Raw genomic sequence first — 15,580 nt, 5'->3', positions numbered from 1 at the left:
GCCGTGCAGAGCATTGCGCCCTGCAGTAATACTACAGGGAGAGAATTGTGTAGGCAGGGCCAGAAGACATCTTATAGATTGAATATACGCAGTGGTCCTTTTGCCAAAAAAGATTTGAAAAAAATCTATTTGGCCTGCCTGTCACTCTGCTCAGTGTTGTGGGTCCGTGTCTGCTGGGGGTAAAATTTCTCCAAATAAATACGCAGCCAGCTAAGTGTTACAGCAGGCTTGCGCCAAATTATTTCCTGGCGTTCCGTAAGCGAACTCAGCCTCAAACCACAGGCCAATAAGCGGCACATTTAATTACAGTGTTGTGTTTCTGCATTCCTGGTAATACAGCATGCTGAGGGGTAGGGGTAGGCCTGGAGGACGTGGGCGCGGCCGAGGACACGGAGGCCCTAGTCCGGGTGTGGGCACAGGCCGAGCTCCTGATCCAGGTGTATCGCAGCCGACTGCTGCGGGATTAGGAGAGAGGCACGTTTCTGGCGTCCCCACATTCATAGCACATTTAATGGGTCCACGCGGTAGACCTTTATTAGAAAATGAGCAGTGTGAGTAGGTCCTGTCGTGGATGGCAGAAAGTGCTTTCAGCAACCTATCGTCCACCCAGAGTTCTGCGCTGTCCACTGCTGCAACTCAGAATCCTCTGGCTGCTACTCCTCCTTCCTCCCAGCCTCCTCACTGCATGAAAATGAGACATTCTGAGGAGTGGGCAGACTCCCAGGAACTGTTCTCGGGCCCCTGCTCAGATTGGGCAGCAGTGGTTCCTCTCCCACCAGAGGAGTTTATCGTCACTGATGCCCAACCATTGGAAAGTTCCCGGGGTCCGGGGGATGAGGATGGGGACTTCCGGCAACTGTCTCAAGACCTTTCAGTGGGTGAGGAGGCCGATGACGATGAGACACAGTTGTCTATCAGTGAGGTAGAAGTAAGGGCATTAAGTCCGAGGGAGAAGCGCACCGAGGATTCTGAGGAAGAGCAGCAGGAGGATGATGAGGTGACTGACCCCACCTGGTTTGCTACGCCTACTGAGGACAGGTCTTCAGAGGGGGAGGCAAGGGCAGCAGCAGGGCAGGTTGCAAGAGGCAGTGCGGTGGCCAGGGGTAGAGGCAGGGCCAGACCGAATAATCCACCAACTGTTTCCCAAAGCGCCCCCTCGCGCCATGCCACCCTGCAGAGGCCGAGGTGCTCAAAGGTCTGGCAGTTTTTCACTGAGAGTGCAGACGACCGACGAACAGTGGTGTGCAACCTTTGTCGCGCCAAGATCAGCCGGGGAGCCACCACCACCAGCCTCGCCACCACCAGCATGCGCAGGCATATGATGGCCAAGCACCCCACAAGGTGGGAAGAAGGCCTCCGGTTTGCACCGCTGCCTCTCCCCCTGTGCCCCAACCTGCCACTGAGATCCAACCCCGCTCTGAGGACACAGGTACTACCGTCTCCTGGCCTGCACCCACACCCTCACCTCCGCTGTCCTCGGCCCCATTTAGCAATGTCTGTCAGCGCAGCGTCCAGCCGTCGCTAGCGCAAGTGTTTGAGCGGAAGCGCAAGTACGCCGCCACGCACCCGCACGCTCAAGCGTTAAACGTGCCCATAGCCAAATTTATCAGCCTGGAGATGCTGCCGTATAGGGTTGTGGAAACGGAGTCCTTCAAAAGTATGATGGCGGCGGCGGCCCCGCGCTACTCAGTTCCCAGTCGCCACTACTTTTCCCGATGTGCCGTCCCAGCCCTGCACGACCACGTCTCCCGCAACATTGTACGCGCCCTCACCAGCGCGGTTACTGCCAAGGTCCACTTAACAACGGACACGTGGACAAGCACAGGCGGGCAGGGCCACTATATCTCCCTGACGGCACATTGGGTGAATTTAGTGGAGGCTGGGACAGAGTCAGAGCCTGGGACCGCTCACGTCCTACCCACCCCCAGAATTGCGGGCCACAGCTCGGTGGTGCTATCTGCGGCGGTGTATGCTTCCTCCACTAAACCACACTCCTCCTCCTCCTCCAACGCAACCTCTGTCTCGCAATCAAGATGTGTCAGCAGCAGCACGTCGGCAGCAGTCGGTGTCGCGCGTCGTGGCAACACAGCGGTGGGCAAGCGTCAGCAGGCCGTGCTGAAACTACTCAGCTTAGGAGATAGGAGGCCCACGGCCCACGATCTACTGCAGGGTCTGACAGAGCAGACCGACCGCTGGCTTGCGCCGCTGAGCCTCCAACCGGGCATGGTCGTGTATGACAATGGCCGTAACCTGGTGGCGACTCTGCAGCTCGGCAGCCTCACGCACGTGCCATGCCTGGCCCACGTCTTTAATTTGGTGGTTGAGCGCTTTCTGAAAAGCTACCCACGCTTGTCAGACCTGCTCGGAAAGGTGCGCTGGCTCTGCGCACATTTCCGCAAGTCCCACACGGACGCTGCCACCCTGCGCACCCTGCAACATCGGTTTAATCTGCCAGTGCACCGACTGCTGTGCGACGTGCCCACACAGTGGAACTCTACGCTCCACATGTTGGCCAGGCTCTATGAGCAGCGTAGAGCTATAGTGGAATACCAGCTCCAACATGGGCGGCGCAGTGGGAGTCAGCCTCCTCAATTATTTTCAGAAGAGTGGGCCTGGTTGGCAGACATCTGCCAGGTCCTTCGAAACTTTGAGCAGTCTACCCAGGTGGTGAGCGGCGATGCTGCAATCATTAGCGTCACCATTCCTCTGCTGTGCCTCTTGAGAAGTTCCCTGCAAAGCATAAAGGCAGACGCTTTGCACTCGGAAACAGAGCCGGGGGAAGACAGTATGTTGCTGGATAGTCAGAGCACCCTCCTGTCTATATCTCAGCGCGGTGAGGAGGAGGAGGAGGAAGATGAGGAGGAGGGGGAAGACACAGCTTGGCCCACTGGTGAGGGTACACATGCTGCTGGCCTGTCATCCTTTCAGCGTGTATGGCCTGAGGAGGAGGAGGAGGAGGAGGAGGAGGATCCTGAAAGTGATCTTCCTAGTGAGGACAGCCATGTGTTGCGTACAGGTACACTGGCACACATGGCTGACTTCATGTTAGGATGCCTTTCTCGTGACCCTCGCGTTACACGCATTCTGGCCACTACGGATTACTGGGTGTACACACTGCTCGACCCACGGTATAAGGAGAACCTTTCCACTCTCATACCCGAAGAGGAAAGGGGTTCGAGAGTGTTGCCATACCACAGGACCCTGGCGGGCAAACTGATGGTAAAATTCCCATACGACAGCGCTAGTGGCCGAAGGCGCAGTTCCGAGGGCCAGGTAGCAGGGGAGGCGCGGAGATCAGGCAGCATGTACAGCACTGGCAGGCCAACACTCTTTAAGGCCCTTGACAGCTTTATGGCTCCCCAGCAAGACTGTCACCGCTCCCCAGTCAAGGCTGAGTCGGCGGGAGCACTGTAAAAGGATGGTGAGGGAGTACGTAGCCGATCGCACGACTGTCCTCCATGATGCCTCTGCCCCCTACAACTACTGGGTGTCCAAGCTGGACACGTGGCCTGAACTCGCGCTGTATGCCCTGGAGGTGCTTGCTTGTCCTGCGGCTAGCGTCTTGTCAGAGAGGGTGTTTAGTGAGGCTGGGGGAATCATCACAGATAAGCGTACCCGCCTGTCAACCGACAGTGCCGACAGGCTTACACTCATCAAGATGAACAAAGCCTGGATTTCCCCAGACTTCTCTTCTCCACCAGCGGACAGTAGCGATACCTAAGCAATACGTAGGCTGCACCGGCGGATGGAAGCATCGTTATCTATCACCATCAAAAACGGGGACCTTTTAGCTTCATCAATCTGTGTATTCTATTCATCCTCCTCCTCCTGCTCCTCCTCCTGAAACCTCACATAATCACGTTGAACGGGCAATTTTTCTTAGGCCCACAAGGCTCAGTCATATAATTTTTCTAAACAATTTTTATACGTTTCAATGCTCATTAAAGCGTTGAAACTTTCACCTGAACCAATTTTTATTTTAACTGGGCTGCCTCCAGGCCTAGTTACCAATTAAGCCACATTAACCAAAGCGATTGATGGTTTTCACCTGCCCTCTTGGTTGGCCATAGCCAATTTTTCTGATGTACATTAGTACTGTTGATACAGCAATTTTTGTGGGCCCTCGCCTACAGTGTAATCAAAGGAATTTTTAGCCCACCTGCATTACAGCTGACGTTACATCCGCTGTGTTGGGCAATGCAATGGGATATTTTTATGTACCGCCGGTGGGTTCCAGGGAGCCACCCATGCTGTGGGTCCACAGGGAGTTGTAAATGCAACTGTTTCCACTTCAAAAGAACCCCAGTCTGACTGGGGCATGCAGTGTGGGCCGAAGCCCACCTGCATTAAGCACGACATTACTACCTCAGCTGTGTTGGGCACTGCAATGGGATATATTTATGTACCGCCGGTGGGTTCCAGGGAGCCACCCATGCTGTGGGTGCACATGGAGGTCTAACTACATGTGTCCACTTCTAAAGAACCCCAGTCTGACTGGGGCATGCAGTGTGGGCCGAAGCCCACCTGCATTAAACATGACATTACTACCTCAGCTGTGTTGGGCAATGCAATGGGATATATTTATGTACCTCCGGTGGCTTCCTGGCACCCACCCATGCTGTGGGTCCACAGGGAGTTGTAACTACATGTGTCCACTTCTAAAGAACCCCAGTCTGACTGGGGCATGCAGTGTGGGCCGAAGCCCACCTGCATTAAACATGACATTACTACCTCAGCTGTGTTGGGCAATGCAATGGGATATATTTATGTACCGCCGGTGGGTTCCAGGGAGCCACCCATGCTGTGGGTCCACAGGGAATTGTAAATGCAACTGTTTCCACTTCTAAAGAACCCCAGTCTGACTGGGGCATGCAGTGTGGGCCGAAGCCCACCTGCATTAAGCACGACATTACTACCTCAGCTGTGTTGGGCAATGCAATGGGATATTTTTATGTACCGCCGGTGGCTTCCTGGCACCCACCCATGCTGTGGGTCCACAGGAAGTTGTAAATGCATCTGTTTCCACTTCTAAAGAACCCCAGTCTGACTGGGGCATGCAGTGTGGGCCGAAGCCCACCTGCATTAAACATGACATTACTACCTCAGCTGTGTTGGGCAATGCAATGGGATATTTTTATGTACCGCCGGTGGGTTCCAGGGAGCCACCCATGCTGTGGGTGCACACGGAATTCCCATTGCGGAGTTGTACCTGCCTGTGACTATATATAAAAAAATGCGGTCTGACTGGGGCATGCAGACACCTTGACAGAATGAATAGTGTGTGGCACATAGGTTCCCCATTGCTATGCCCACGTGTGCAGCTCCAGATGGAGGTGGCACAGGATTGGATTTCTCATTGCTTCTGTACAGCATTGTGGGCTATCGTCCCACCCCTTTTAAAGAGGGTCGCTGCCTAGCCGTGCCAACCCTCTGCAGTGTGTGCCTGCTTTTCCTGGGGCAGACGCACTTATAAATAGACATGAGGGTGGCGTGGCATGAAGGCAGCTGAAGGCTGGGCAGGGACACTTTGGTGTGCGCTGTGGGGGGGAGGGGGGGCTTTTGGGCAGCATGTAACCCAGGAGAAGTGGCAGCGGAGTGTCATGCAGGCAGTGATTGTGCTTTGTTGGAGGTAGTGTGGTGCTTAGCTAAGATATGCATTGCTAATGAGGGCTTTTCAGATGTTAAAGTTGTTGGGGGGGGCACTCTTGCTGCTATTGTGGCTTAATAGTGGGACCTGGGAACTTGAGATGCAGCCCAACATGTAGCCCCTCGCCTGCCCTATCCGTTTCTGTGTCGTTCCCATCACTTTCTTGAATTGCCCAGATTTTCACAAATGATAACCTTAGCGAGCATCGGCGAAATACAAAAATGCTCGGGTCGCCCATTGACTTCAATGGGGTTCGTTACTCAAAACGAACCCTCGAGCATCGCGAAAAATTCGTCTCGAGTAACGAGCACCCGAGCATTTTGGTGCTCGCTCATCTCTAATCTTAATGCTTTTACATAAGTGTAAATGTATCCCATGCAACCAAAGACAATCTTCATTTTCTAAAGTCGTGCACTTACTTGTCAAATAAGCTCTTCTGAACTGGAGTGAGTAACGTCCTGTCATTTCTCCACCCGCTCTTCACTTGACTAAGGGATTCACAGCTGAAATTCTGAGGTCTGACGCAATAAAAGAATTCTTCATCTCGCACATCTTTATACTCACACAGTTCTTGCTTTTTGTCCAGATCAAATCCACATATCACCTCACTCTGTGCCCCTGGTTTTGTGAACTTCCCTAAATGGTCTACATAGCCATGCCATTCATTTCTAGAAGTCCACAAGGCTGATGCCAGTTCACTTGAATGCATTAGAAGCACATTAATATTAACTTTCCCTTCCCAGAACAATATGAAATGGATGTGATAGGTTCCATTATTGAAATCCTCAATCCTTCCCGAGGACCCCGCCCCAAGCTCTGGTGTTGATATTCTTGCTCTTAGATAGTCTCCTCCATAAGTTTTCTTCTTCCCTGAGTAATCATACACATCTACCTGAACGGTTAAATGGTCTCCGACACAATAACTGTCCTTTGGATTGTTTAAGTAGACTTTGCTATTTTTTGCACTGGTTGCATTCGATTTATCAGTGATGTTTATCTTGGGAATCCTTTGATCTATCTGAATGAAGATTTTCTCTATGGTCATTTGAATTTTGGATGCACGTTGGACCTCTGTAGTTGAACACATCATGGGAATCGCTGGTCTGAAATACTGAAGCAGTAAAACATTTTAGATTTCTATCCTGTTCCGCACATCCTCTGACTGTCCAAAAACATTTCACTGCAGAGATTTTAAAATATTATATTTTGGTCCTAAATAGCGCAAACTTTTACAAAATAAATCTAAAAATAGACATTAATCTACACCGAATGGCCCCTTTATCAGATCCCACTTTGGTGCTTCCCTGTATGGAAATTATCATTGTGACCCCGGAGTGCAGCATAAAATCACGTTACAAGTTTTCTGTGGATCAGTTTTAGTGTGAATGCGCATTAGATGGAAAATCCAGCGATCTGAGTGACTACCAACGAGGCCGATCATCAGTGCTAGACTAGCTGGGGTCAGGATTTCTTGCTGCCAGCCACATGGGCTTTTCTCATAAAGGGAAGATGAAACAATACCTCTACCTATTGGAAGGCAGCATTCCTTCATGTTAATGTCAGACTTTTTAAGAGGTCTTGTTACAATGACTGGGAATTGTGAACCAAACTCAGAATCTTCTACATAAGAAGATGACCATGCACAGACAGCTGTTTCGGGGTGATCACCCCTCATCAGTGTGCAGCAGGTTTCTGGCTCAGCTAGTGAGAGGCCTATAGATGTGAATCAGGAAGGGTATCATCTCTCCTTATGAAGAGCATCTAGAAGGTGTAAGGAAACTTATAAGGCCATCAATTCTCCTCTGGGAAACATGCAAATGGGAAGATTTAATAATAGCCCTACCGCACCACCTATTGTAACGCTGTGTAGAGTATACGTAGATTGGGGTCATAGAAGAAAAACATGCAGCAAAAGTTAATAATGTGGACAGAAACAACTCGTCACCAACAGTTTTCAGATAAGGATATCAGGAATCACTTTGACCATGAGACACTGCAGTCAGCCGAACACAACACTGTTACTCCAACGATTGTGTCTGAATACACAATTCATTGTTACTCAGTACGTAGTAACGTAGTAGTAGTTCGTAAGGCTGAATGAAGACAATGTCCATCTAGTCCAGCCTGTTTAGCCTTCTGTTTTGTTGATCCAGAGGAAGGCAAAAAAAACCCCAAGAGCAGAAGCCAATTAGCCCTTTTGGGGAAAAAATTCCTTCCCGACTCCCTAATGGCAATCAGACTGTTCCCTGGATCAACCCCTAATAGTTCCTACCTGCCTGTATACCCGGATTAACAAATAACCTAAGATTTATATCCTGTAATATCCTTCCCCTCCAGAAAGACATCAAGTCCCCTTTTAAACTCCTCTATGGATTTTGCCATCACCCCGTCCTCAGGCAGAGAGTTCCACAGTCTAACTGCTCTTACAGCAAAGAACCCCCTTCTGTGTTCTTCTAGACGTAGCGGATGCCCTCTTGTTATCGTCGTAGTCCTGGGTATAAACAGATCCTGGGAGAGATCCTTGTATCGTCCCCTCATGTACTTTTACATGGTTATTTGGTCGCCCCTTAACCTTCTTTTTTCTCGAGTAAAGAGTCCCAATTTTGATAGCCTCTCTGGGTATTCTAGTCCCGTCATTCCATGTACTAGCTTAGTTGCTCTTCTTTGAACCCCCTCCAATACCGTAACATCTTTCCTGAGCACCGGTGACCAGAACTGTACACAGTATTCCATGTAGGGCCTGACAAGTGCCTTATATAATGGAAGGATAATGTTCTCGTCCTTCGCCCCTATACCTCTTTTAATGGATCCCAAAACTTTATTTGCCTTTGCAGCAGCTGATTGGCATTGGTTACTCCAGTTTAGTCCATAGTCCACTAGTACCCCCAGGTCTTTTCCCTAGCAGTACCCCATTTAGTGTATATTGGTAACATCCATTTTTGTTGCCCATGTGCATAACCTTACATTTATCAACATTGAACTTCATTTGCCATTTTTCTGCCCAAGCCCCCAGCTTATCCAGGTCCGTTTGTAGCCGCACATTGTCCTCCATTGCATTAATTATATTGTATAATTTTGTGTCATCTGCAAATATTGATATTTTGCTGTGCAGTCCCTCTATCAGGTTGTTAATAAATATATTAAACAGAATGGGGCCCAATACTGAACCCTGTGGCACCCCGCTAGTGACGGTGGCCAAATCAGAGTACGAACCATTTATTACCACCCTCTGCTTTCTATCATTGAGCCAATTTTTTACCCAATTACACACGTTTTCACCCAATCCGGGCTGCCTCATTTTGTATATTAGCCTATTATGTGGCACGGTGTCAAAGGCTTTAGAAAAGTCCAGATATACGAGATCAATAGATTCTCCCAGGTCCAGCTTAGAGCTTACTTCATCGTAGAAACTGATCAGATTTGTCTGACATGAGCAACCCTTCATGAATCCATGCCGGTGAGGAGTTATTCCCTCGTTCTCCTTGAGGTGCTCATCGATGGCGTCTCTCAGAATCCCCTCGAAGATTTTTCCCGTTACTGAAGTGAGACTTACTGGCCTGTAGTTACCAGGCTCACTTTTGGTCCCCTTTTTGTAAATTGGAACCACGTTGGCAATGCGCCAATGCAATGGTACAACACCGGTCTTGATAGTGTCTAGAAATATTAGGTATAGCGGCCTAGCTAACTCATCACTTAGTTCCCTTAGTACCCTTGGGTGTATTCCATCTGGGTCTGGCGATTTATCGATTTTAATCTTCTTTAATCGGTTCCGCACTTCCCCTTGCGTTAGGTATGACATATTTTGCGAGGGGTTTATTTTATTCCCCTGTATCTCGTGTGGCATTTCCTTTTCGTTTGTGAATACGCTTGAAAAGAAACTATTTAATAGATTTGCCTTCCCTCCATCATCATCAATGATTTCCCCTGCATTATTTGTTAAAGGGCCAGTGCTCTCCCTGCAAATCCTTTTGCTGTTAATATAGTTGAAAAATAGTTTCAGGTTATTTTTGCTCTCTTTGGCGATCCGTCTTTCCGCCTCCTCCTTGGCAATTTTGATCCTATATTTGCATATTTTGTTTTTTTTCCCTGTACGATTATAGCGCTTGTTTGCTGCCTTCTTGCTTTAGTAGTTTGAACGCTTTCTTTTTTTCGTTTATTGCCCCTCTTACCGTCTTGTCGAACCACATTGGTTTCCTTTTAGTTGAGATTCTTTTATTTTTAAAGGGTATGAACTGCTCACATGAGGTGATTAGGATCCTTTTAAACTTTTCCCATTTGTCCTTGTACTGATATTTTTGAGGATGTTATCCCAATTAATGTTACCGATAGTAGTTCTAAGCGCATCAAATTTTGCTTTACTAAAGTTTAGTTTCTTTGTCGCTCCCTGATAAGGCTTCTTATTGAATGACAGCTGGAAGTTGATTATATTGTGGTCACTGTTCCCCAAGTGCCCCTCCAACTGTACCCCCTTTATTCGGTCCGGTTTGTTAGTTAGTACTAAGTCCAGAGTGGCCCTCCCTCTAGTTGGCTCCTGTAAAAGTTGGTTCAGATAATTATCTTTAATTACTCTCAAGAACTTATCACCCCTGTAAGATTTGCAGGTCTCATTTTCCCATATTATATCCGGATAATTAAAGTCCCCCATGATAATTACTTCGTTGTGGTTTGACACTTCTTCTATCTGCCTTAATAGTAAGTTTTCTATTTCTTCTGCTACTTTTGGTGGTCTATAGAAGACCCCTATCAGGATTTTGTTATTTTTTTTCTCCCTTTATTTCTACCCACAGAGATTCCACCTGTTCTTCTCCTACCCCTATATCCTCCCGTAGTCTCGGATTTAAGTTTGATTTGACGTACAGACATAACCCTCCCCCTTTCTGATTAATTCGGTCTCTTCTGAAGAGATTGTACCCCTGCAAATTCACCGCCCAATCGCACTTATCATCAAGCAATATTTCCGTTATTCCGACTATATCATAATTTTATCAGTCATTCTTGTTTCAAGCTCACCCACTTTACCGATCAGACTTCGTGCATTCGTGGTCATACAATTGATATTGTTATTTTTGTTCTTTAATTTCGTTTTGTTGCTATACGTTCTAATGGCTAACCTCACAGTTCTAACTGTACTACCCCCCCCCCCCTCCCCTGCTCGACCCCCATTCCCATTTCTTTGACCCAGGTCGCTAGCTACACTGGCTACTCCACTATTTCTCATTTTACCCTCCCCCCCCAGTCCCTAGTTTAAACACTCCTCCAGCCTTCTAGCCATCTTCTCCCTCAGCACAGCTGCACCCTCCCCATTAAGATGCAGCCCGTCCCTATGGTAGAGCCTGTAGCCGACAGCAAAGTCAGCCCAGTTCTCCAGGAACCCAAATCCCTCCTTCTTACACCAACTCCGGAGCCACTTGTTTACCTCCCTAAGATCCTGCTGCCTTTCTATTGTGGCCTTAGGTGCAGGTAGTATTTCCGAGAAAACTACCCTGGAGGACCGTGCCCTAAGCTTGGATCCAAAGTCCCTGAAATCATTTTTGAGGGCCCTCCATTGACCTCTAATTTGTTCATTGGTGCCAACGTGCACCATGACCGCTGGATCCTCACCAGCCCCTCCCAGTAATCAGTCAATCCGATCCGCGATGTGTCGAACTTAAGCGCCAGGAAGACAACACACCGTTCGACGATCCCGGTCTTTATGGCAGATTGCCCTCTCTGTCCCCCTTATAATTGAGTCCCCCACCCCTCGGACCTGTCTAGCCTGCCCTACGCTCCCCGTCCCCTTCTCACTGGAGCAGTCATCCCCCTGGCGTTCAGGGGGCATGTCATGCTGCAGCGGTGCTGGCTCTGTAATGGCATCCCCCTCAGCTGACAACTTTGCAAACTTGTTGGGTTGTGCCAGTTTAGGATTAGCCTCCCTGGTTCTCTTCCCTCTACCCCTCCTTCTTTCTGTCACCCAGCTAGCTGCCTGCTCCCCCTGCACTTCCGTACTAGCGTCCCCCTCTTCCCCAAGTGAGTGCCTGCTCAGTGAGCAGCAAACTCCTTTCCATGTTATCAATGGCTCTCAGTGTTGCCAGTTGCCCATTTAGATCCAGGATTTGGGCTTCTAAATGTGTGACGTGCACGCATCTTACGCAACAGTATGCACCCTCGATCGGCTGATCAAGGACCGCATACATTTCACAAGTAGCACACTGGATGACATTGCCAGGCATGGAGCTCATCCTAATGGGGATCTACAATTTACTTGTGGAAGTAGTAAAGATCTACAATTTACTCACTTACTCACGCGCTCACACGCTGCCGCCTCGGCGCAACCGCTCACACACTGACGCTCACGCACAACCGCTCACACACTGACTCTCGCACGCAACCGCTCACACACTGATGGATGGGCTATAACCATAGACGACAAGTTCCAGCACCATTGTGTCTAAGAAGAACAAAAATAGAAAAAGCTCACACCCAAAATAAAGAAACAGCTATTATTTCAAGTGTGCTGCATGGGGATTGTAGTGCTGGGACTAATAGTCATTCATGGTGATATACATCTTATGATCATTCGTGGTTACATTCATTCATGTCTTCACATACGTTATTTTGGGAACTATAAAGCATGAATTTGATAGTAACTTTTGTTATTGTTGGTGATGCATGCACCATATCAGCTATCATTTCATATGGGCTGTGTGGGGATCATGGTGCTGGGACCGGTAGTGATGGCATTTATGGCCGTATGCATCATATAATCATTCATGCATGTGTTCAATAATGCCTTTGTGTGCGCCATTCCAGTGACTATAATATTTGGGCTAATCCAAGGACTGGGTCAAAAATGTGCTTTGATAAGTGCGCTGCACACCAAACCTTTATCTCACTCTGTATTTTGCGTCATTTCCATTTACCGGGATGCTGGTTAGGATGATTGCTATCATTCTCACACTATATTTAACGGATTGCAGGTATTACATAGTTACACCTGAGGAAGCTGTTGAAGTATAACGAAGCATGTGGGGCTTTCCTTCTGTGCAGCCCTTTGCTTATTTGCCTATACATTTTCTTCTTCCTGGCAGCGTCCTCAACCTTTATCATTGGGTTCGGTAACTTCATGTTTCTGTCACATCCGCAGGGCGCACCTCGCCACAGCACGGATGCAGGGTGATGTTCACACAGAATGCAAACAGAATATACCAAAAATATACTGGACAGTGAACACCACTCCAGGAACTAGAAGATGGAAAAACCTGTCCCTTACCTAGCAGGGAAGTGAGGAGCCCCTGCCTACAAGCAGAGTAATTGTCCTGATAAGGACAGCCCTGCTGTCATCTTCTGTGCCCTGACTATTCCTTGCAGAAATCCCTGCAGAGGTGCACTGAGCAGCAAATAAAACAATAAAGCTGAGTGTCCAGGGGCGGGATGAAATATCGCAAGCGATATTCTGCCGTGGGGGAGCACTAATGTCACCACAATTTTCCATGCGATTTTCATAGGTTCATTGCGGAGAATTGTGGCAAATCACGGCATGCCACGATTTTTAAATGCGAGTGGAAAACTGCGAGTGATTTGCCGCTCATGTGCATTGGGCTGCGCTTTCCATAGTTACCTTATGGAAAGCATGTGATGCATGCTACGCGTGCGATTTATAACCGTGTATCACGCTATGACAAATCGTTCGTGGACACTCGGCCTAAAGGTAACAGAAAACAACAGAAATGAGCACTAGTACTTATCTGAATATAGCAGTATGTCACCCAGCATAAAGACACCAATCTACTCCAATCACTCCTCTAAAGAACCGAAATCAACAGCAAGGGGAAGAGGGCATGGTAGGAATATAAAGCTCTCCACACTTGCTGATTGGTAGAGCAGCTAGCATGTGCATTAACCCTTGCCCACCATGCCACGACGCCGTTGTGACTGACAAGTCACAACAGTTTCTCTATATTGGATGTTTTATACATAGTAACATAGAATGCTAGGCTGAAAAAAGACAAATGTCCATCCAGTTCAGCCTGTTTGCATTCCTCCTCGTTGACCCAGAGAAAGGCAAGAATAATGGTTGTCAGAATAATCCCTGGATCCTCACTCTTCAGAGAAGGTTCTTTCCTGACTCCAAGTCTGGAAGTCAGAAGATCCACAGATCAACAACACTTCTGGCTATTTAGTGCTCTAAAAAGACATCTAGTCCCTCTTAAACTCCTCTATCGATTGTGCCATTACCACGTTTTCCGGCAGAGAGTTCCACAGTCTCACTGCTATTACAGTAAAGCACCCTTTTCTATGCTGGCGATGAAACCTGCTTTCTTCTAGACATAGCGGATGCCCTCTTGTTACCGTCGCAGTCCTGGGTATAAACAGTTCATGGCAGAGATCCTTCTATTGTCCCCTCATGTATTTATACATAGTTATTTGGTCATCCCTTAAGCATCTTTTTTCCAGGGTGAATAATCCCCAGCCTCTCTGGGTATTCCAGTACTCCCATTCTGTTTCTGACACGTCCTCCCCTGCTGCATTGTCTTACAATGGCCTGCAGTTCTCCCATATGCCAAGACCAGAAAACAGGTGTGATGGAGGAGTAGGTGCTCTTCTCTCCCTGCAATGCACCTTCCAGGTCATCCCCCCTGTACCCTCACTTACTTTCCCATCATTCGAGGTACATACCCTACAAGGTTTTCCTCTACTGTCCAGGCGAGTAGCAGTTATCTACCACCCCTAATCCCTCACCGCCTGTTTCTGGATCACTTTGCACTCCCGCACTTGCTATCCTGCGAAATCCCAATCCTCACTTTAGGTGACTTTAACATCCTTGCCTCTGACCCCATTTCCCTATCTGTCTCACACTTTTAATGCTTGCCTCCTCCCTTGGTGTCTCACAACTCACAGCCTCTCCCACTCACAGAGATGGCAATTCTCTTGATCTGGTCTCCCTCTGTCCCTATGGTGAGTTGTGGCCTACTACAGCAGAGTGACGGCGCTGATCCCTGGGGAGAAAGAGAGCCAGTGATCGCTGAAGAGGGATAAGTACCACCAAAACCCCATTACCATACACCATCCATTATCGGGATTTCCTGGGAGGCTGTTTATGTCAGGACGCCCATTCAGCAGCGCCCTCCTCACCCTCACAATCAGGAGAGATAAGGCTCCAAATTTCCGTTAAGGCCTAACGGTCCACCAGTGCCCGCACGGAGGCACATTAATATGGATTTAAAGGAGTAAAAGTGTTTAATTGCTGCGGATTGACTGTAATGTACACCAATATTTCTGCTATCTGCTATTACAAAAGAAAAAAAAGGATAATTAATTACATTTATTTTACTAAACCCTGGCTTGGTGTTAATAATTTGTGATTTTCATCACCCATTACATTTTATGCTGTAAAGTACTGGTGTCACGGACAAATTAATATGAATAGTAAACATATTCCGCAACAACACCCATTTATCATGCCACGTGGAAGCCGTTGGTCTGGGATCTGCTGGGCGGACTCCAAGGGACAGCGGCCAGTATAGGAAGAAGAAAGCAGACCCCCATCACCATAACCAGCTACCCTCCACAAAACGTGGCATCACGAACAGGATATAGAGTCTCTGTGACCTTGCCAACTGCCATTTTAAATTGAAACTGCCATTTTGTATGAGCTTGGAAAAATTATCTCTTTACTGATACAGTAAAGAAAATGTCTGACTTAAGTGATAACGAGCAGACTAATGGTGCTGGATCTTCTACAACTGCTCCACCTACCATGATGCCATTCACCGTGCCCTATTACCTGGGAGCCTCTTGACTACCATGGTGCAGTGGAGAATTACACAAGTTCCGTGAATTTAAGCATCAGATGAAGGGAATGTATCATTTGTGTCCAATCACTAACAAGCAAACATGAGAAATCTTGGTGGGCCAACTTGAAAGAGCTGGAGTTTGTGAAGTCAAATCATGGGC

At 48.2% G+C, this 15,580-nt stretch overlaps 2 protein-coding genes across 3 annotated transcripts in view; one reads left to right on the top strand and one right to left on the bottom strand.

Moving 5' to 3' along the window:
* LOC136631769 (uncharacterized) overlaps window positions 1-15,580 on the top strand; it is a 248,364-nt gene that overhangs the window by 159,151 nt on the left and 73,633 nt on the right. The gene's annotated exons all lie outside the window — the stretch shown is intronic.
* Window positions 1-15,580, bottom strand: part of LOC136631775 (NXPE family member 1-like) — a 72,081-nt gene that overhangs the window by 24,797 nt on the left and 31,704 nt on the right. Inside the window, exon 2 of the mRNA XM_066606110.1 lies at window positions 6,067-6,758. Coding sequence (XP_066462207.1) covers window positions 6,067-6,737 — 671 coding nt within the window. The 5' untranslated portion in view covers window positions 6,738-6,758. The remainder of the gene's footprint in view (window positions 1-6,066; window positions 6,759-15,580) is intronic.

The sequence above is a fragment of the Eleutherodactylus coqui genome, chromosome 6 (assembly GCF_035609145.1).
Source record: "Eleutherodactylus coqui strain aEleCoq1 chromosome 6, aEleCoq1.hap1, whole genome shotgun sequence".
NCBI classification, from domain to species: Eukaryota; Metazoa; Chordata; class Amphibia; order Anura; family Eleutherodactylidae; genus Eleutherodactylus; species Eleutherodactylus coqui.
Note: the sequence above shows the minus strand (reverse complement) of the source record. Positions and strands in the feature narration are given on the sequence as shown.